The sequence below is a fragment of the Lagopus leucura genome, unplaced genomic scaffold (genome assembly GCF_019238085.1).
Source record: "Lagopus leucura isolate 7727_CA_CO unplaced genomic scaffold, USGS_WTPT01 Super-Scaffold_100034, whole genome shotgun sequence".
Classification (NCBI taxonomy): domain Eukaryota; kingdom Metazoa; phylum Chordata; class Aves; order Galliformes; family Phasianidae; genus Lagopus; species Lagopus leucura.
Window position 1 is genome coordinate 4,329,352 of NW_024962283.1, and position 21,023 is coordinate 4,350,374.

The window sequence follows — 21,023 nt, forward strand, 5'->3', positions numbered from 1 at the left end:
ACATATATTTCAGAAGGTTCCTTCTCTCAAACCTATTGACATTTTCCACGTTCTTTGGAAAAACAAAAATAAACATCACATTCTGAACGCAGTCAAAAAAAGACATCGAACCAACCAACCGACAGTATCTCCAAAGCAAACAAGATCAAAACAACAATCAAACCCAACAATGCTTGAAATACCTGCAGAGGGTAAAGGCCTAGAGCCAGGAGACCTCTGTGCAGATGGATAACTTGGTGTCCTGATCCTAAGACCCTTTGAGACTGCAGGATAATAACAGGAACTGGAGGTCTGAGAATGCATGGGACGATCTGGAGATGGTGGGTTTACAATTTCAGGTGTGTTTCTGCTGTCTTTGAATAGAGTTTCTGTCATTGCATAAAAGAGAAACAACAGTGTAAGTCATCACTCAACCCTAAACGCCATGATCTGGTTAAGCATATGCTGCCTTCAGGTTTCACATGAGGAATCAGGGCATTTGTTGATACAAAGTCAAACACTACTGCTTCCTTGCCATCTGATGTGGTTTTTTTTTTCCCCCAAGAACACTGTTAAATACCTGTTATCAACATGTTACCTGCTGACCCACAAATTACATGTGAACACTGACACTAGAACTTACATTTGATGTTTCAGACCATTAGAAAAATCTCAGCTCTGTAAACTAGAAAGCATTACTACCATAATCTCTGTTTGGGTCCTGCTTACCAAGCTGCCAGTGCACTCAACGTTGGAATCACAAACGGGGTTCTGGTCCAAATCAGATTTAAAAGCCAAAGTCCTAATTACTACCTGACTGTCTGGTAAGAAGAAACTATAGCAAATACATGTAGAAAATATGTACCTCAAGAAAGTCCTTCAAACATTACCTGTGAGGGGAACTGGGCTATGGGCAATTGTTCTGTTATCATCATGTTCTACAGTGCTATTGATATCAGGTTCTACGACTGGCGGTCGGCATTCCATGATCTTGCAGGTATACACACAGCGCTTCCTGGCATCTGTTGTACTCCAGTACACCCTGGAGCACCTGGAAGATAATTCAGACATACGTAAAATAATTCACTCAACAGTCAAGTAAGCCCTGGTATTATTTCACATATTCATTTTCTTGAAATTACACAGGATGAAGGCTTTCTGGTGTAACATACAGCACAGATAGCTTAGTCACAAGATTCGTTAACAGTTTATGAAAGCTGCAGTTGATTTCTACCTATGTTACCTCAGTGCTGGTTTGACTTCTGACACAGTAAGAGACACTGTCACAAAACAGCTTATACTCACTGATAGCCAATGGGAAACAACTTATCTTCACAGTCTGAGAGGTCATTCAGAATTCCTAAACAGTCTATCGTCATTGAACCTAAGCAGAGAGAGGAACAGAAAAGCTCCATGAACAAAGCTCCAGCACCAAAGATGAAACAAGTGTTCAGGAACTAGACCTTACCAATCATCATGTGGATGTTCTCCGGCTCCAAGCCACTAAGAAATTTTCTTCTCAGACTGATCCCTTCAAAATCCACAAAAACTCTCCTAAGAACTTCAAAGCCATTCTCAGGAACCACCTGGAGCAAGAACCCACAAAACATCCCAGTAAGTTTAAAGGAACCACTACAAATATGCTATGCAACCCGTTTTATTATATCCTCAGTGTGGTCTTCAGTTTGCTACTCGAAGCACACAGTACTTCTTGACAAACTTCCTCATGACAGTGATATCATAAATTTGGATTTAACAGCACTGTGGTCAGGCCCTCCTTCATAAGGAACACATTCAATGTTAACTCTTAAGAAATGTTTATAGTTACAGGCTGTCCCCACCTCCAGGACAAAGCAAGTGTGAAAGATGACTCTCACCTCTCCTTTGATCAAATCACGGTGCCTCTGGCAGTAAACTTTCTTATCATCCAGAAACACACAGTTCTTGGCTCGTGAGCACATGAAATGATAGTTACTTGTGCAGGAAGTGAGGCAGCAGCCCACTGTGGCACCTGACTTCTGGCAGAACTCGCATCTCTACAAAAGCAAAAACAAAGGCAAACATTTATTTATTCTAAAATCAGGCACCAATAACTGCCAGCTGTTTTCCTCTGCAGTGGTAGGATACATAGACTCACCAGTTGCTTTCCCCTGATCACAGCCATGTGCACATTTTTCAGAGAACCATCATCATCTTCAAATACTTCTGCTGACCACAAAGCACAGTTCACATGTGTCCACTCATTTTGGCCAATATAGAGAAGGCGTCCAGCATCCTAGGGAATGGCAGGAAACCTTTTTTCTTCTTCCATTTTTGCCCTCCCCCCCCCAAATGTTCCACAAGACACAGCAATGCACAAAAAGCCTCATAGGTTTCAACTGCACTGGATTTAAACTTTCCCCAACGGAAGTTTAACAAGACAGCATTACTTTTAGAGTTTAAAAGATAAACATTAAGTAGGCAGAGAAAACTGCAGCTAAGCACACGTGATATAAAAGGCAACCTTAGGAAGAAAAAAAATCTATTCTTGAAGAAATGGCAAGAGGCTTCAGTGTAAGAAATGCACACAGTCCACATACTGATGCAAAGTGACATGGTGAATTTCTTCATGACATGTCTAACAAACGCCACGCTACTTTCTAGGCAGCAGAACAGACAGCTAAAGGTCATTTTTGTTCCAAAGAAGGCATAACAAGAAAAAAACCAACCAAACAAAAAACCAACATCCACTGCCTCACCCCTTATCTGGCCTATTCACAGTACTACATCTGTAACACTGCTTCAGTCAGCTACTATCAAAACGGGTGCATGCCAGATACTCACATTAGCACTATCATCACCATATTTCAGGCACAAGGCACACTGCCTGTTGTCTTCTACATCCGGAGGTGGATTAAGCTCAGGACTATCTTCTCTGCTTCTGTCAGAACCTTAGCATTAGAAGAAAGAATGCTTTTCATTCTTGAAGGTCAGGAAGGACAAAATTTATCTGGAAGAACTGTCAGTAAGCGAACAGGGCAGAAAAGCCAAATAACAGCCTAGAGTTTGAATAATCAGCTCGTAAAGCAAGGAAAAGCACACAGCTGCCTCTACACAGCCCTCGTCTGGGGGAAAGAGGGGCAGGTGAAAAGGTGCTTCTAGGCCAAAGCTCTGTTCAAAAACATATCAATACGTAGCAGTCTCTGAATGATTTCAGGTCTCACAATTCCTCACTCACATGAAGAACCAACACCACCTTTTCTATGACAAGAGGGCTCAAAGTGAAGCACTTTGGGTTGGCATCTATTTTCTTACCAGAGATAGGTGGTGTAGGAGGATGTAGAGGAGTAGGTGAATCCGGCTCTCCAGGTCCTTTGGGTTTTGGAGCTGGAATGATTTTCTTCATCAGAGGAGGCTGTTCAGTGTGGCTGTTCTCTTCACGCTCCTGCCACTGAGCATAATTATGGTCAAGCGAAGGAGGGAGCACTGCGTTTGGCAACATACCACTGCTGAAGACACAAGGAGCCAGCTGTTAGACCTGGCTGCACCAGATGAACTCCTGCACTGTATATGAACACTACAGACATGCAACATACTGTAACAACTCATTGAATCACTTTCAGTCTACACCTGCTCTCACAAAGGCTGTGAGCAATCATTTCAAATTTAAAGTCTGTGATGTAGCCGTGTTTCTTTGGAGGGTAACAGATGAAAGGTCAACATGAGATGAGGGAGAGGAGCGATAAGAAAGGAGAGCACTGACCAGCCAACACACAGCATACTTATTTCTAAGTAACACTTTTGATTTCTCTGCTTCAGAACAGTGGCGTGTATAGAAAAATGCAATTACTTCTTAAAGCCAGCATCATAATTATCATAAAAAGCCAGCCTCACAAATAGGCTCTCTTAATACTTTTTGCTTGGACAGCTGTCAAACCACACACAGTGTCACAGTCAGACACAGGACAACTACTTACTTGCTTGTTACTTTATTTGGCTCCCAAAATCTGGACTTCTTTACGCTGAACCATGGAAAAACACGTTCCATTTGCTGAAAGAAAACAACGTTCCATTAGAAATGTTATCCAAGGTACCCAGAAACTCGAAGAAATTTAGCCAAGATCTACTATAAATGCAAACCAGTGAGATTTCATTAACATTAACAACTCTGACAAGTTATTATTTTGTTCTTAGAAATGTGCATGATGGACACTTTGGATTCCAACAGCTACAAAGCAGTGTGAAACAAAGGAGATTTCAAAATATCTGTAGTCCCACTCACCCGAATAAAGAAGGACTTGACCATGCTATTGGCTTTTTTAATTTCTGGCTGCCCTCCATCGGAATTAATTGCTGCTTGAATTATCTTCACAATATCATCACTAAAATCCAGCTGCAAGAAAAGCACAACACTGTTTTATTAGCAAGACTGTTTCCAGTACAGCTTCATCATCTGTATCATTCATGTATCATTCTGTATCATCAAATCATTCATCATTCATTTCCTGTACAGCTTTTAAGGCAACAGGTGAGCTTCAGGTGACAAAAGGACTGAACCAGAGCACTGACTCCTGCAAGAATTTGGCTGTAAAGAAGCAAGCAGCTCTGTGCATTTGCAGACTAGCCGGCAGAATGGCTGCACAAACCAACCTGTCATTTCTCCCCTTTTTTCTTTCACCAGGACCTGGCTGCTGACACACTTCACACCTACTACATTAGCTACCTCACAAGCATTTGGCCAAATTCTGGCAACAGCACGTTTGCAGTGGGACTTCCTTACACACATTCCTCCTTAAGATTACAGGCTCTGCAGGAAGGATAAAGTATTCTCATTTTTTTAAACCGACTTGGTCAACATTTTGAACAACGATCCTTGAAGAGATCACACCTCCAAAACATGAGTTTATTGGCTTCCAGCTGACTACTGTCAGTGCTACTTCGCTGGGCTTTTTGTTAGAATCTGCAGATAAAGGATGTCCTATTTGGTTTCCATGACCATAAATAACTAAGAGCAAAAGCAGTTTAACCCAGTATCACTGCTGGTTAAAGAGAGGCACACAGCAGTGTAAATTACACGTCTTTGGGCCAACACTAACACGAGTGCCAGACAGAATTATTTTTAGCAGTATATTAGCCTGTTTCCTCGTTCATAAAGAAAAGGCTTAAGCATGCTCAGTTATAAATACCACGGGTCATTAAGCAGTTCATAGAACCTATTATTAGAATGGAGCACTGGAACTCTGACATACCACAGAAATGTAACCTCCTTGATCCATTTTTCTTTTCACTCCTTCCATATCCAGAGGTTGCTGCTCCTCTTGTTTACTGACTTCTGTTAGGACAGGAGGATCAGGGCCTTCTGGAGAGCTTCTCGATGGGATACTCTCCTCTGTCTCAGGATTTAAATCAGGTGGTTTTGCTGCCTGTCAGTATCAAGAAACAGACAGATATTGGCTACTCAAGTGCGGATGCTACCCATGTTGCCCTTGCACATTCACAAGCATAGAGATTCTCGTTAACATGAAAGAGACTCAAGTTTGCAACTCCTGTCCAGAACAGAAGGACAAAAATAACAGCTTTCTGCTGCTGATCTGTAAGGCATACAGCAGGGCAATGGTCAGCCATAAGGATCAAACTCATTTTTTCAAGAGTCTTATTTCTGATTACATTTCAGGCTTCAGCTTACCTGTCTGTAACGCAGCAAGTGACTGGTGGTTCTAGAATTCAACAGGGCTGTTAAAACCTGTTTTAAAGAAACCTGCAACTCCTTTTCCAGTGCAAGACGCCATTCCGCAGGGTGCTGTTCTGTACAGTTAATGCAGGTGTATGCTACACTCTCAGGCAAGTTAGAGAGTATCTCATACATTTCATCTGGAGACAAAAAAAAAAACAAAACAACCTGAACTAATTTAGTCAAGGACAGATGTGGGGAAAAGCCTTGCTCTGTATACAGCACCTACTGTTTACATCAGATGCCCTTCATGTAACTAAAGCATCTTGTGTAACTCATTTGTGTAACTGCATTTGAAGTGAGTCCTAAGCTTTCAGGTTATCACTGATATCAGTTAGGTGTTTCTCAAGCAGATCACAAGCGAGAGTGCTAATGCAACACTCGAGGAGAAAGACCAAAGCAATCCCATTTTGGGCTTGTCTGCAGCTGCCTCGTGTTCTTAGGAGCTGAGGAGATAAGAATTTGCCTTACCAGAAAGGTTTTCACATTTGGAGTGTACCCAGCGGTCACATTTCCCACACTGCATCATCTTACTCTCATAGTCATCATCATCGTAGCATTTGTCACAGAGGGGACAAAAATTCCCTGCAAACAAGAAACGAGATACGTGCTTTTACTCAGAAGTTCAACAGTTACATGCACCTTAAAGGCTAGATGGTTACTTACTAGTGTGCTAAGAAAGAAGCTCTCTGAAACCTCCCACTGCTAAGCTGCAAATACAATTGCAGCCACTTTTACAACACTGAAGACAATGGCCACAAAAATAACCTGCTTGAAAGACCAGTTGTCCTTCCTTGTGGGCTTGTTGTTTTTTTTTCCAGGGAGGGGAGGCATGTGGGGTAGTGAGACTAACAAGGTACTACTTAGCTTTACAGAGTAGAATGAAAATGACAAGGATGACACAGAGGTGAGAACGTAGAAGGGATACTCAAGATTTCTCCCCGGAGTGACCCCTCCTAGATTCAAAGGCCTCACAACTAACACAAGAACGAACTATTATTTTACAATAGGAAATCTGCTGCTTTTAAGTCAGGAGACCTTTAAAACACCTTTTTCCTCACCAGCTGCTTGAAGCCCTGAACCAGCAGGTCTGTAATAACTGCTTTCTATGGTACGGCACTTAATTTTTCAAGTCTCAAACTCTCCCAATATTGCAGCAGTGACTTTTGCTATGCACTGTGAAACCCATGAACAGAACTTTCAAGCTATGCTCTGCTTCTCGGCCCGACACCAGGTTTCACAGGTCTGTACCAGTGACAAGCTCACCAGGCCTTCATTTTAACTCATGCTGACACCATTAGAAACAGAGCATCTGAGAAGGTACTCACCATAAACAATTACAACGTTACATACCTTTAGCAAAGAGTTTGGCACAATCATGACACAGTGAGAAGTCATGAGACCACTGAGCATCCCACCCTTTGCCTGGCGTTGTGGATCCACAGCTCTTGCAGCGAACACATTTGGTACATATCTGGAAGAAGGATGTGTTTGTTATTTGTTTTTATCCAGGGGCTTTCATTCCTTTGTTCTAATGATAAATGTAATGGTTTTCTTACTAAATGAAAGCTGAAAGCTTACACGACAGAACAACGAGATTCAAATACCAGAACTTCCACTACTAAAGAAAGAGCTCCCTCCCTTTACGGTAAGATGGCGCTGATATGAGAAGAGGAAAAATAAATACAAATCCTTAAAAAAATAGTTTCATATTTGCACTTCAGAAAATATCACCTCTTCCTTCACATAAGAAGGCTTAGTTGTAGCATTTCTTCTGACTTAAAATACAACACTGTATTTTATCAGTTTTCCTACTTTGAATACAATGTAGTAGAGAGCACGTAAAAACAATTAGTACCAAATGCACTTGCAGGCAGAGCTTTAGCACTAAGTCTGTTAATGACATCAGCACTTCCACTCTTTAAAATTTCTTCCACCTTTTGAGGCTACAATCAGAAGAATTATCCCAGCTGAGAAAGGTGTAAAACCTTCCAAATCCTTCTCATACAAGTCCCACCTGCTTTAGCAGCAACCCACCTCGGTGAGAAACCTATTCCCAGACGTATCTTCCAATGCAACAGGTGCCCTTCCACAAACTGCTAAGTGAATGCATTGGAACAAAACGTCTGCAGAGCTTTGGCCCACAGCGTTATGATCAGTTAACAAGGGAATTACCCAAAGAAGAAATCTGAAAAAACCTCACCCAAACTTTCTTTTTCTTGGTGGGTTTGGTTGGGTAGTTGGGGCCCAGGCACTCAGGGTGATAGCTGTTTCGGCACTTGTTACACTCCAGCAGCTGCTACAAGAATAATGGGAGAAAGTATTGGAAGAAAGACTCTTGAAAGAATGCAAAATCCTGGACATTTGCATTTTACAGTTAATCTCCTATTCAGAGCAATAGGAAGAAGCTGCATCTAAGAGACTCGAGCTAAGTCCACAACCGCAGGAGGCAGCGCGCACAGCCTGCGCTCCACCGCCTGCTGTCCCGGTTCCCAGCTGAGGGTTAGAGAGCAGAACTCGAGGAGCAGCACGGGGAAGGCTGGCTGGGTTGCCCGGAGGTCAGGGGTACCTTGGTGGCCTGGTGCTGTCTCCCACACACGTGGCAGAACTTGCAGCGACGGCAGCACCAGTTTTCCAGCTGGTCCTCCAGGGGCCGCTCGCTCTCCTCTAAGCAGAACTTGTGGAAAGGCTCACAACAGACCTGACAATACACAAACTGCAAGGGGGGAGAGGGAGGTTTTAGCAAGTCAAAAGCTTTCCTGAATTCCCGCTCCCGCTCCAAACTACTCTGAATTCTGCTTTACAGCTAACAGAACAAGGCCATCTATTGGTATCTCTCACTGGGGAAATGGTGTGTGTACTTCAGAGCACCTAAATATACGCCTGCCTACCTAGATTATGCATCTAGCAGCATACAGAAGTCTGATACCTTTTGTCTACATGTTCTGAGCGTTGGTAAAGGCCTATAGGCCTCTTCAGGACTTCCCTCCCTCGCTGCAACACAAGCCAACACAACTGAAGACACATTTAGCAGAGAAGGAAGGGACACACGGAGCAAAGAGACATTCTTCCCTCTGTTTAGCTTAGAGGCTTCATTGGAAAGCTCTAAGTATCCTCTGCAAGGCTGGACATCCTAAAAAAGAATAGTCCTTGGGGCACAAACACTGCAGGCTCAAACAGGACAGAAGAATAGTTCACCTGAGCAACCTGACAGAGAAGGAGATTGGCTCCACATGCCACTGGACCTCTGTAATCTTCAAATGCACTGATGTTCACATGCAGAACTGAACCCATCTCCCTCACGTATTCTTTGCTAATCATGCTCCAGCATTTTCCAGAGTGCTAGCATCACCTTCCCAGGATGGCTGAAAACTTTGAGAAGACATCTATCTTTTCCTGGAAATGCATTTACCAGAATTTAAACCTAACTTCAGCTGTTTATGCAGCACCAGAACCTTGCCAGTCACGTTTCAGCAATGATCTGCAACTCTTTGGAAACAGAGGCACACCAGGGAAAATCAACACTGCCTCACACCGCTTCAGAACTACTGAGCAGACGTTTTAATTTCAAGTAAAGAGAAAGCAAACTGCCTGCTTTACCTCAGCTGCGGGATCCCAAATTACATTTTAGAAGAGATGCAGGGGCTCTTGGAAATGTCATTCCTTATGGCTGACAGCGTTCACGTATAAACTAAGCACCACAGAACTCCTCAAAGACAATTCAAATGCTTTTCACTTCAGTGTCTTAGGACAAAGCTTAGCAAGGACAGATTTAAAGGTATTATTTTAATTTCTTCGGGATTACGGTTGGCATACGTTCTTTTTTTTTCTTTTTGGTAACAATACGGTGCTGTAATTAAGTCATCAACAGCAGAACACAATGCTTTACCTCCACATGTCCACTGCTGGCACAGAGAAAACACACCACCCTGGGAGTAATAGGAACCGAGGTCACGATGCCTAACCCACCCATCTCCCAAACATTCTCCACTTCACAGTCCTCCTGAAAGTACAAAAGGATACATCACCATGCAGAATAAGGCAACACAACATCAGTACAAAGTGCTCACATTGCTGCTTTATGCACTGTGCCTTCAATAAGGCCCTTCTACAACAGACAGCAGTTTTACTTCTACCTCGGTCTACTTTATAGCGTATATTGGAATAATCACAACCCAGCACTCCTCCTGTCAAGAGAGCTCAAGCAAACACTAATCTTCCCTCTCCAGAAAGCAAGCCTAAAAAGCAGGAGAAAGTTTCTTCACAATTGCTTATCACTAAAAACAGAATTTCACAATAGTTGAACTTTATTAAAAATCCACGTTTGTATCAAAACACTGACGAGATCTCACTATAATCTCCATTATTAACACTTATATAAATGACTGAAAAAATCTTAGGAAAATATTGATTTTTATTATTTCAACATCGCTGTTCAAAATAGTACATGATTTATCAGTTTGAACCCCCAGATATCCCCAAAATACTGTGAATTACAAATTACTAACATTTTCCCCAAATCTTGTTGACCCAAGGTAAGGTTTTATAGTTCCATCTTAATGGAATCAATCTTCATAAACCTCAAATTCTTGCTCATCCTCACATTGAAAGTTAAGGTTTAAAGCTTTAAGTCTTCATCCAGTACTCTAATTATAAGGAAAAAAAAAAAAAAGGCATAACAAACTTCTAAGAATTAACCGAGGCAGGAAGGTTCCTATTTACAGTTCTCTCTGATTTAGGACCAGACACACAAACTCAGAAGTCACTGTCAGCAATCTTGAGGGACTCTACTTCCAAGTGTTTAGAGTCAATTAATATTCAAATACTTAAAACATATTGTCCTCTACCTTGAAATCCACTCGGATTCTGTGGACTCCATCTGTAGGTGGCTTTTGCTTGGAACTGCTCCCATTAGTCAAAGTGCTGAGCAAATTCAGCGTGCTGCTTTCTGGCTTGCTTATAGGAGGGGGCTTTTCCTAGTCAAGTAAAGGAGCCTGCATTAATCCCAACCTCAGACATCAAAACTTCAACAGTAATTAAACACTGTACATGATTTATGTACCAGAAAAACAACGACAACAAAACCCAATTCATAACATGACAGAATTAACATGTGTATAAAAGTTGCCATAAGGTAACCATTCTGCAATCCATTTTGAAAGCATTCCACAAACAACTGCATTTCTAATTCAATTTGTTGCATCTCCCCCTACCATCACGTTATTCTCTCTGATTAGTGTTATTTTTTGCTTTGTTCCAGTGGGGCAACTCTTGGGGCAATTACGACCAACACATTTCTCTCTCAGATTTAAGTGTTGCTGTGCTTTGTTCTTCAAATGGACAACCTAACGTTCACCCCACGACACACAAATCTCAGTAAGAATTAACACCTAAGCTGAAGTATGGGCATACACCAGATAAATTGGCATCCACATACTGGCACAAGGTAAAGCCTAGCGTTTGTACAATTTGCTCAAACTCACAAGAAATGACACGTTTCTCATTGACAAGACTGAAAACTTCCTCCTCAAATCCCACAAAAGATCCTGAGTAGCATCAGGAATCGAGTTAGATCGGTCTGAAATCAGCATTCAAAGGAAAAGGAGCAGGACTGAATTCCTACAGGTATTTCAAGTACACAAAAATGTGCAGAAGGGTTAAATAATACAGTTTTACTTTCTAGACAGACAGAGGGATGCTCTCGAAATTTCTTGACTGTGTACAAAAAACAGTATTCACCTTTTCTTTTGGTTTCTGTTTCACAGGGAAAGTTGGACGGGGAGCAATTTTTTTCTGTTTGTTTTGTTCTGTGCCTAGGAAGGGGGGAAAAATTATGAGTATTTCAAGTAACTAACAGGCACCTGCAGAGAAGGGAAAAAAAACAACAACCATATAATGAGATGAATTTTAGACCTCCATTTTTCTACCATCTTTGTGACTGTGCATCACCACCTACGACTGGGACAATCTGCAAGGCATGGCCAGTCGAACCTGCTCTGCTAAAACTCTGAGGTGTTCCAGGTGCAAAGCAACAGAAGTCCTGGAGCTGCCTTTTTGGTCACTGTCCACGTGCAACACTAGGCTATGTTTTGTAGTTAAGACATCACACTCCTGTTGTTTCACATTCAGACTGTCAGCAAACTTAACAATATTGAAAGCATAGTTCAAGACTGTCAAGACTACATGACTAAAAATCACATTAAAGGTCGTCACTTATCTTCCCATCCCAATAAATTATGCAGTTCAATAAAAGGAAGCCAGTTCTAAACAAAATTCCCAAAATAACTTGCTTTAATTTCACCAGATCATAAGGCATTTATCAGTCTTAAAATCCAACAGATTTTAGCAGCATTAATACTGTTACTTAACGGGATTCACGATTCAAACATATTGAAGATAAACAGTCCCATTTACCTATTTCTGGCTGTGGAGGCTGCTTTTTCTTAGGCTCAGAAGCAGTAACTTTTGGTGCTTCCTTTTTCAAAGGTCCTGAGCTTGGTGGCTGAGATGGAGGGAGCTGTACTGGCTGGGCTGTTTGTTTGCCAGTCTTTCTGGCACCAGATGCAGGGGTCTGTTTGGGCTCTGGTGGGGGCACAGAGGAATTCCCATCCTCATGCTTCTCCTCCACAGGCTTTCGAGCAGGTTCGCTGCTCTTCTTTACAGCACTGTCTTCTCTTGGTACAACAGCTGGAGGAGTTGGTTTCTGTCCAGAGTCCAGTTGGTTCTTCCCAGAATGACTTTCTTTCTTTTCATTTGTCTTGGATTTCTTCTCTTTCTTTTTTGCAGCTAGAAAGAAAAAAGCATCAGTGAAGTAACACATATAAAATCATGCAACTTCAGATGACTCTGTGCATCTAAAAAGCTTTATTTTGAGGGAGTTCAGCATCCTGACCACTGTGACAACATGCAAACCTCCAGAGGTCCAGCGCCAAGGACGCAGGGATTTAACAAAATACATATGACATACACACAGCTCACTTAAGGCTTCTGTCAGAGATGAGGATGTGCCAATATCAGTCCTCATATCACTTAGGAACAAAGAACCAAACCTCTGAGAACTGGCTGAGCTTAAGTGCTGAGGGAAGGCTCATCAGCTGCCAGCAGCTGTTCCTTACAAAAAGGAGGAGAAACTGCAAGTAGAGCTGAAAAAGATAACTGCTGTCTGTTTACAGTTGCTAGCTGTATTCGCATCTCTCCTACAACTTTTACAGGACCCAACAAAAACAGTCAGGCTCCCTGTTAGCATTTGCTTTCATACTAAACTTCTATAGTTGTGTGCAGTTGCAATGAGAGCAAAGAGCAAAATTGAAGGTATGAAAATTTCTCTCGTCCTGCACTTGAGCCAAACCTCCCAGCCTACCTTTAGCTTGCTTCTGGAGATATGCTTTTGAAGGCATCCACTGTAGATTCTGACACTTTCTCATTCTACAAAGAAAGAACAAGTCACCCAATCAGAAATCAGAAGAAAAATGCAGGTGTTAGGAAGGCATTCTGTAAACATTGAACATGATGGAAAAAAAAAAACCAACCAGCAAACAAACCCACTATCCATGCACCCACCAAATTTCTCCAAACCGTTCTTTCCCTCTTCAGAAACATTTAAAAGAATCTCATTTTCCTGTATTTTCTTTTTCCCCCCTACACTTACAACACAATTTTGAAGATAATAAAACTCTGCTTGACTGGTAAATACCCCATCAATTCCATTTCTTAGAAACTGGCATTTGAGTAGTATCAGAATACTTCTAAGAACTCTAAAACATCAAAGACTCACCAGTAGGTTTTATGTAACACAAACAGGCCATTTCAGATAAAAAAAAAATATATATTCTGTTTCCATGAAGTGGGATTGAAGTGTGACCAAATATTTTTTAAGTGCTCAGTTCCTGTTTTCCTCACATCTAATGCATGTTGTCTTCTAAACACTGAGCAACAGACTGTGTTTCTGCCTTCGTTCTTGTAGTAAAGTCAGTGGTTTTGAAAGCCAGCCCAAGGCCAGAGCAAAGCTGCTGGGAGTTAGACTACTTATGTTCAGAAGTCTGCTGACTGTTTTCACACAGATGAGCACTCCACAGCAATTCTCAGAGCTGCACTTTATAAATAGCTTTTATATGACAACAATCTTTCTGATACCACTTCATTTGCTGCCTTTTCAGACAGATTACCCAGTCTGGAAAAATCAATTTGATAGAGCAATTAAAAAAGCAAAAGGTTCAGACTAAGTGATACGTATAAAACGATGGGAAAACTAAGTAAGGGAGTTATTTCCTAATGATATCCAGAGACATCCTTTTGTATGAAGTGTATATTCATGAGATAAACTTCATTTGGAAAAAAGAAGCTCTCCATAAATGCCTTCTGGGAGAACTGGAGGTAAAATATATATGCATACATCACCATTCTTGCAATAATAATCCCTCACTCAGAAGGTGGTGATGCACTGGCACAGGTTGCCCAAGGAGGCTGTGGATGCCCCATCCCTGCAGGCATTCAAGGCCAGGCTGGATGTGGCTCTGGGCAGCCTGGTCTGGTGGCTGGTGACCCTGCCTGTGGCAGGGGATTGAATCCAGATTGATCATTGTGGTCCTTTTCAACCCAGGCCACTCTGTGATTCTATCAATGAGCCATTCTGCTGAATGAAAGTCACTGGTCTCATTTCAAATGGCTCTCAGTGCTACTATGACAATTTCTTCAAAGCAGGAAGAATAAATTGGAAGTGAACTTCAGAAAAAGACCTCATGAAAAGCATGCCTTGAATCAGGATCAACACTCCTAAATTAAACTGCGTTTAATTCCCTGTGGTGATCCAGCCTCAGCTCAGGCCAAATTCATCCAAAGCCTACACAACAGGACTAAAAGGCTGTTGTTTCCCATCCCATCGTGTGGGTGTGCTTACCCTGCTCCATACAGAGATTAACCAAGCAGTTTCTCAAACACTCAGACTTACTTGCAGCACTGCTTCTTTATATTCCGCCCACCAAACTTGGGTTTGTCCAGACAGTTAGTGCAGACACCACAATCCTCTGGAACCTGACAGCCTGAGCACTGCCCACAGCGCCTTGAGCGTCGGCCCTTCTTCACTGGAGGTTCCTGCTGTGCCTTGTTTCTCGTTACCGGCTTAATTGGTTTGATAGGTGGAGCAAGAGGTTCAGCCTCTTCGGAGCCAGCTATTGATGATTTGTCTATTAGAAAAAAAGTTTGCTGAATTCACACAAGTCCAATGATCTTTCAGAAGTATTTAATGAGCTCATGGAGTCTACTGTGTTAAATCTAAGTTCATCCACAGAGCCACATAAGGGGCGTGTGCGACCGTGTCTGTATGCATGCACGCATACACACGTGGTACAGACACACACACTGCTCTCAAGAGACCTCAAGTGCAGCACAGAACAGATTTTTATAAAAATTAACAATGGTTAAAAGGATTAACCTTGTCTTAGTGGCATGTTAACACGGAGCCCAGATCTGCTCAACATACTAGCCCTTATTAACTGCTCGAAGATCTCATTCTCACAGGTTCAGACATGGCTGTACTTATTACAGATGTCAAGATGCCATGAACCCAACTAGTCAACGAAAGCAGGCTTTCCATGAATCCACAAGTGAAAATTGGAAGTCTTACCATCATTCCCCATGGAAGACAGAATCTTCTCTCGCTCTTCCCACGGTAAGGCACTCAGAGTGGGCATGTCATCAGGAAACACCGCTCGCTTACGGCCCAGGGCAACAGCTGCTCTCCTGCAAACATGCTTTATTCGTGGTCCTCGGACTGACGTTTCTGATGAATCGCTCTCTTGTCCCTGCATTTCAAGATATGAAAACAGACAGTGTTCCTAAGAAGGGCACAAAAGTGGGGCTGTGACACATGCAATGGAAACTTCCAAATAACCTAAGAAGAATTAAGAAGAATTGCAGTACGCCCTATCTTGCATTTTGTAAGATCCGAGGTAAAAATAAAGACTCTCAGCCTTCTAAGCCTCAGATATCCACGAGAAGAAAATTCAGAAGTTTTATTCGTTTGGATTTACAAAGTTTCTACCTGCTAGTAGAAAGCAAACTCACTCGTGAAGCCTTGTTACCAAAGCAGTGGCATTAAAACCCAGAGTTGACTGGAATCAGGATAAACAGACTAATGTTGGGCACTAACTGATCTGGCAGAAGACAGAAGTCAGTCAAGCTGTTTAATCAGGCTCTTTCACAGCTTTGTAGCTGTTAGGATGAGGGCATTGTGTTTACTGAGGTGATAAATGCAGCAGCTCAGTGCAATTTTCCCTGAACAATTAATTGCAAGGGTCTGGGCTTCTTAATATAAACATAAAACATGCATACACGTTTTCCTTTCGGGGACAAAAGACAAGCACTAGTAATTTCTAACGTGAACATTCTCAGGGAAAGTAACACTTCAAATAAAAAAGGAAATATTCTGTGAAAAGGTATTGCTATCATGTAACACCTACCTTTTTGATAGCTAAATAGATTGCAGGGTGGGTTTGTGGTGGGGCAAATGCAGAGAGGGAAGACAGGAAAGCAGTAGGAATCAGTTTTCCAACCAGATGCAAAATCCCAATGGATTTTGCTTCTGCCCATAAGTAACAGATCAGATCGTCATATGAGACAGTAACAGAGGAGAGCTCAAGATTAATTCCATCTTCAGAGAAACGACTGCAGTCTGTTAGAACCCTGCTTTTAAAAATGCACATTACCCTTGATGTTCACTTTGTTTACATGTGTACAAAGAAACCTAACAACCAGCTCCACTGTAGTGCTCTCCAAAAATGCACCCAGCTCCCCCTGAGCTGAGCACACAGCAGCTTTCTCTCCCCCTCAACTTCTGCCCATGCCTTCTCATTTTTGGATCCCTTACCATCTGTTGCACTAACAGCTTCTTAGCCTGGCATGTTTATTCTTCATGCTCAGGATATGAAAGCTGCTTGTGATTTGCAGTGAAAATGCCAAAAAGATGGACCCCAGCAAAAGAAAAAGAAAATAATAAAAGAATACCTGTGCTTTTGGCTGATCTGCTTGTTTGAGGGACTTGCTCTTCTCAATCTTGTACAGCTGGGCTTTTGCTTTTTTCAGAAGACTGGCTACCCTTTTGTCAGTCATCGGCAGTTTGTCTGCTTGAGCCAACATAGAGCTGATGGAGGAAGCGGAATGTTTAACGGTGCTTGAAGCAGGAGTAGAGAGACGCAGAGCTTTTTCCTTCTCCAAAGCCGGCACAGCAGGGCTGAGGTCCAGATCTGATTTGTCTAACCCCCCTCTACCTTTCTTGGATGTTTTGGTTTTGATGGCTGTTGTATCTACCAGAGCAGCAGTGGAAACATCTGCCACAGGATCTATTGCTGTAGACTTCCTCCGCCCGGCAGTTTTTTTTGCAGAAGATGATGCTGCAACATCTTCACTGACAACTTTTTCTTTGGGCATTTTACCTACAGGAAACAAAGCAGAGCTACTCTGAATTTCTGACCCTTTTCTCCTTTTCTCTTTCCTTGACTCACGTTTGTTCTCCTTCTCTCTCTCTCTGTCTTTCTCTCTGCTCTTGTCCTTCTCCACACTCTTATCAGCGTCTTTATCTTTGGACAGTTCCTCTGTTGCCCTGTCTTTGTTTCTGCCTCTCTCTGTCTGGGGACTTGTTGTGAACCAAGGAAAGAGAGGAGTAGGACTACTAGATGAGAAAGGCTCTGCTGGAGTGCTAGTCTGCTTCCTTTGTCTCTGGCTTCTTTCTGCTGATTCCCCAGACTGTGTTAGGGAATGGGAAGGAAAAGTAAAAGTTGAATTTAAGGCACTAGTGGCAAGAGAACTAACAGAAATGCTAGTTAATGAGGAAGAGACAGAAGACTGTGGGGTGAGAGTTGTCAGGTCAGAGGTACTAAGTCTCCCACTTCTGGTCCTCATGGAGTGCGAAGGAGATCTGGGTTCTGAGCGGATAGGGCTAAACACTTTTCTCTTTCGTTTCCTAGAAGAGACACCTGTTGCAGAAGTTCCCGTAGTGGTTCGACCAACGGATGAGGGCAAAGTTACAGATTCAAAGATTCTGGAGTGGGCCTCGCTTGGAGTGAATCTCGGAGCTCTCAACAGAGGACTTCTCTTGTGCATATCAAATCTTGTTCCAGAATGAAGAGAAAACAGACGTGCTGGAGCCGTGGCACCTGGCGTCGAGAAGCCAGATGCAAAGCCAACGTCCTCCGGTGTCAGCGGTGGGGGTCTAAAGTTATCAAATATTGGCTTGCGAATAAGACCCTCTTTGGCATATTTTGCTGATGAGAAGTACTGTGGTTCTGACCTGGAATGCTTTAGAGAGGTCCACCTAAACGTTGGCTCTCGTAGAATTGATTTACGTTTCTCTTGCATTGGTGCAGCAGAAGCAGGAAGAAAGGGTGAGGCTAAAGGTATGGTAGGAGGCATAAGCCAGGGAGTGTGGTCTGAGATGCCAGAAGCAGGTTGCAGTGGTGGAGGAGGAGTGAGCAGAGGGGGAGGAGGAGAGGAGGAGGACTGCTGCTGTGGCACACTTGGCAAGGCTGACAGCTTTTTAGCAGCCCTCTGGCCAAAACTTCTTTCTGTTATGGAAAACCTTCTGTTTCTCCTGTCGCTGTTATCATTCTCAGGGGACTGAGAAACGGGTAGAGGTGTGTGAACTTCTGGAGTATTACTTCGCTCCTCAGAAAGCGTCTGCATCTCCTCAGAAGCCTGAGAGTCCGTAGACGTGTCGACGCTTGGGCTACTGGACCGGGAGGAGTCTGAAGACATCTGAGATGAATGCTGAGAAGCAGCACTGGATTTTTCACTGGATCCACAAGACGTAGCACTGAACCTGCTGTTTGGCGTGGATTCTAGTCGGGATATTTTAATAGGAGGGTCGTAGTCTTCATCTTCAATGAACCGCTTGGGTGTTTTAATAATCCGTGAAGAGATAGCACTTACAACTGGCATGATGAACTGTCGGATGTTTTTAAGCTGGGTTCTCCCCTTTCTGCCCTGCAATTTGGCTGCTTCTTTCTCAATCTTTTTTTGTGCCCCCTTCTTAGCCCTCTGCAAGAGTTGCTTAGCGATTGTTGCATCTGTCCTTTTTGTGGAGGGTATGATCCTAACAGGCTTAATCCTGCGTGGACTCTGTCTGACAGCAGTCTTCTCTTCCTTCGTAGGAGGTGGCGTGCCATCCTTTTCTTTACGTATCCTTTGGGGTTTCTCCAGCTGTGAATTTATGACCAAGCTCGAGGAAGTCTTTAAACGTTCAGAAGATGGCGGCCTTCCTCTCCTGCGCACAATCTGAACGCTTTTCCTCCCTATTTGAAGTTTTGCCCCAGGCTTAAATTTAGATTTTAGTGGGGAGAGTTTACTAGTTCTTAATTTCTTAATTTTAGTTGCTTGCTGAAATGTAGTGGATGGTGACCTTTTGATTTTTTTCAGACTCTCTTTATCTTCTTTGCTTCCCTTCTGAATATCTGATGCGTCCTTTACTTGCGACAACTTGAACTTTACACTAGTAAGCGTTGGAGGTCTTCCTCGTCTTTTTTCCCCGCTTTTCAGATCCTTCTTCTTTACTTTCTCCATGGATGTGGTTTCAGACTTGCTTGAAGGGGAGCACACTGATGAAGAGTCTGACAGTACAGCTGAACTTCGGTCAGAACTGCTCCGGGGCCTCCCACGAGGTTTTCGTGGACTAGATTTAACTGAGAGAGAAGTAGAGAAAGCAGAGTACTCATTAAATTTCTCTGAGTGTCAGCTCAGCGTTATCCAGGTCACACAGGTATTTACTCAGTATAAATCACATAACACAGACAAGTTGCTAAAATACCTCAGTTTGTTAACAAATAAAAAGAGCATTTTATCAATATATAGATAAAGAATTCCATCACAAAGTAAATCTCTTAAAAATCTCTAAGTAAAGTAATACAAAAGAAAACAAAACCCTGGTTTTAGCTTTGAAATACATTCAGCATTCAAGACTCCAGTTAGAATCATCAAGCAGATGTGCACGACTTGATTACTCACCTCTGCCAGTGCCTCTCAGTTCATACCCAGCTATTCCACTTCTGGGTCTTCACATAGCTCTCACTACATACTTCATTCTTCATGTTAAATGCCCTATTAGCAAGGCTGTCCACAATAAAATTCACTGGCAAGGCCAAATTGAGTAGAGCATTGTGGTGAATGAGCAGAGTACTGTGGTGAGAGCAATTATTGACAAAAACCTAAAATCAAAACCACTCATTTGCTTTCAAACCCATTGTGATTTCATCCTATCTCTTCAACAAACCAAACCTGAAGACACCACAATGACAGACAGCATCCAAAACTAAACCGAATCCAAGGACCATCCAATGGCCTTTGTGGTGGGTGAGATTTAAGACAAGAGGCAGGAAAGACAAGAGAAGAGCATCACAAAGGAGCACAGGAAGACAACATCCATTCCTGTGACTTGAACTTACCTGTGGGGGACCGGGTGGGACTTTGTACTTTGATTTCTTCATCTGAACCAAAACCTAGGAACTGTTCATCCTGAAACAAAAAAGAGGATTAACATTTGGGAGCTTCAGCAGGGCCTTTACTTCCCTCCAGCCCCCACTCTGAGCAGCTTCTCCCTGCTCCCACCAGAGCCACGCTCACAGCCCCTGGAAGGAAAGCACACAGTTTCATGGCTTCTGTCAACCTCGCAGGCCTTCAGATGTAGCCCACCTCAACACCTCCACCACCCAACGGCCTCCAAGCTGAGCAACAGGCTGGACTTGACTCCAGCTGCTGACGTGAAGACGGAGCAATCCTGAAGGCATCGTCTGTAACAGCACTGACACCTGCAACAGCACTGAGCGTATGGAAAACAGCACTAACCACTATGGCTTATTTTTTATCCTGACAATGAAAACAGAAACCAAGAAGAATCGGGGAAAAAAAAAACCAAAACACTACAACAAGTGCTGTAAGACAAGGTGCAGACAACAAACTAAGTAGCACCAACACAAGGCGCATCTCAACTAGCAAAAGAGCTCATGCTACAAAAAGCTGCTGAGTCGTGAAATGGCCATTTTTGATACAGCAAAGCAAATCAATATTCCAATGCAATGTTCCAGGCACTCTGTTCACATGAAGGCAGGTTTCTCATGGAGTATGCAAATGTAAATCCTCGTGATGTGCCACCAATGTTTGTGACTCTATTTTTATGCTGATCTGTGTTTCCTGGTGCAATTTCACCTCGAGCAATTCTGTTCTCCATTCTTCAATTCCCTCTGCACTTACAAACAGATATGCCACTTGCTGCTTGCTTCCTTAGTCACCTGTGCACCCTGGCTGCATGCTGGAAAGTAACTTCTTGTTCTACCAGGAAGGTGCCACAGCT

General features: G+C 42.8%; 1 protein-coding gene across 3 annotated transcripts in view; it reads right to left on the bottom strand.

Annotated features, from left to right (window-relative positions):
• Nucleotides 1-21,023, bottom strand: part of KMT2A (lysine methyltransferase 2A) — a 44,424-nt gene that overhangs the window by 13,082 nt on the left and 10,319 nt on the right. The window contains exons 2-26 of one of the 3 annotated variants that reach the window (XM_042882310.1): nucleotides 20,119-20,188; nucleotides 16,691-19,359; nucleotides 15,312-15,489; nucleotides 14,637-14,871; nucleotides 13,050-13,114; nucleotides 12,104-12,475; nucleotides 11,429-11,502; nucleotides 10,537-10,665; nucleotides 9,579-9,692; nucleotides 8,259-8,405; nucleotides 7,893-7,988; nucleotides 7,043-7,163; nucleotides 6,161-6,274; nucleotides 5,645-5,829; nucleotides 5,208-5,381; nucleotides 4,241-4,351; nucleotides 3,936-4,009; nucleotides 3,274-3,467; nucleotides 2,803-2,909; nucleotides 2,117-2,254; nucleotides 1,857-2,015; nucleotides 1,448-1,565; nucleotides 1,285-1,363; nucleotides 870-1,030; nucleotides 183-368 (exon numbers count right to left, since the gene is read on the bottom strand). In XM_042882310.1, the coding sequence (XP_042738244.1) occupies nucleotides 183-368; nucleotides 870-1,030; nucleotides 1,285-1,363; nucleotides 1,448-1,565; nucleotides 1,857-2,015; nucleotides 2,117-2,254; nucleotides 2,803-2,909; nucleotides 3,274-3,467; nucleotides 3,936-4,009; nucleotides 4,241-4,351; nucleotides 5,208-5,381; nucleotides 5,645-5,829; nucleotides 6,161-6,274; nucleotides 7,043-7,163; nucleotides 7,893-7,988; nucleotides 8,259-8,405; nucleotides 9,579-9,692; nucleotides 10,537-10,665; nucleotides 11,429-11,502; nucleotides 12,104-12,475; nucleotides 13,050-13,114; nucleotides 14,637-14,871; nucleotides 15,312-15,489; nucleotides 16,691-19,359; nucleotides 20,119-20,188 (6,070 nt within the window). Of the gene's footprint in view, nucleotides 1-182; nucleotides 369-869; nucleotides 1,031-1,284; nucleotides 1,364-1,447; nucleotides 1,566-1,856; nucleotides 2,016-2,116; nucleotides 2,255-2,802; nucleotides 2,910-3,273; nucleotides 3,468-3,935; nucleotides 4,010-4,240; nucleotides 4,352-5,207; nucleotides 5,382-5,644; nucleotides 5,830-6,160; nucleotides 6,275-7,042; nucleotides 7,164-7,892; nucleotides 7,989-8,258; nucleotides 8,406-9,578; nucleotides 9,693-10,536; nucleotides 10,666-11,428; nucleotides 11,503-12,103; nucleotides 12,476-13,049; nucleotides 13,115-14,636; nucleotides 14,872-15,311; nucleotides 15,490-16,690; nucleotides 19,360-20,118; nucleotides 20,189-21,023 lie in introns of those variants that run through there. The other 2 variants (XM_042882312.1, XM_042882311.1) reach the window with 2 other exon arrangements.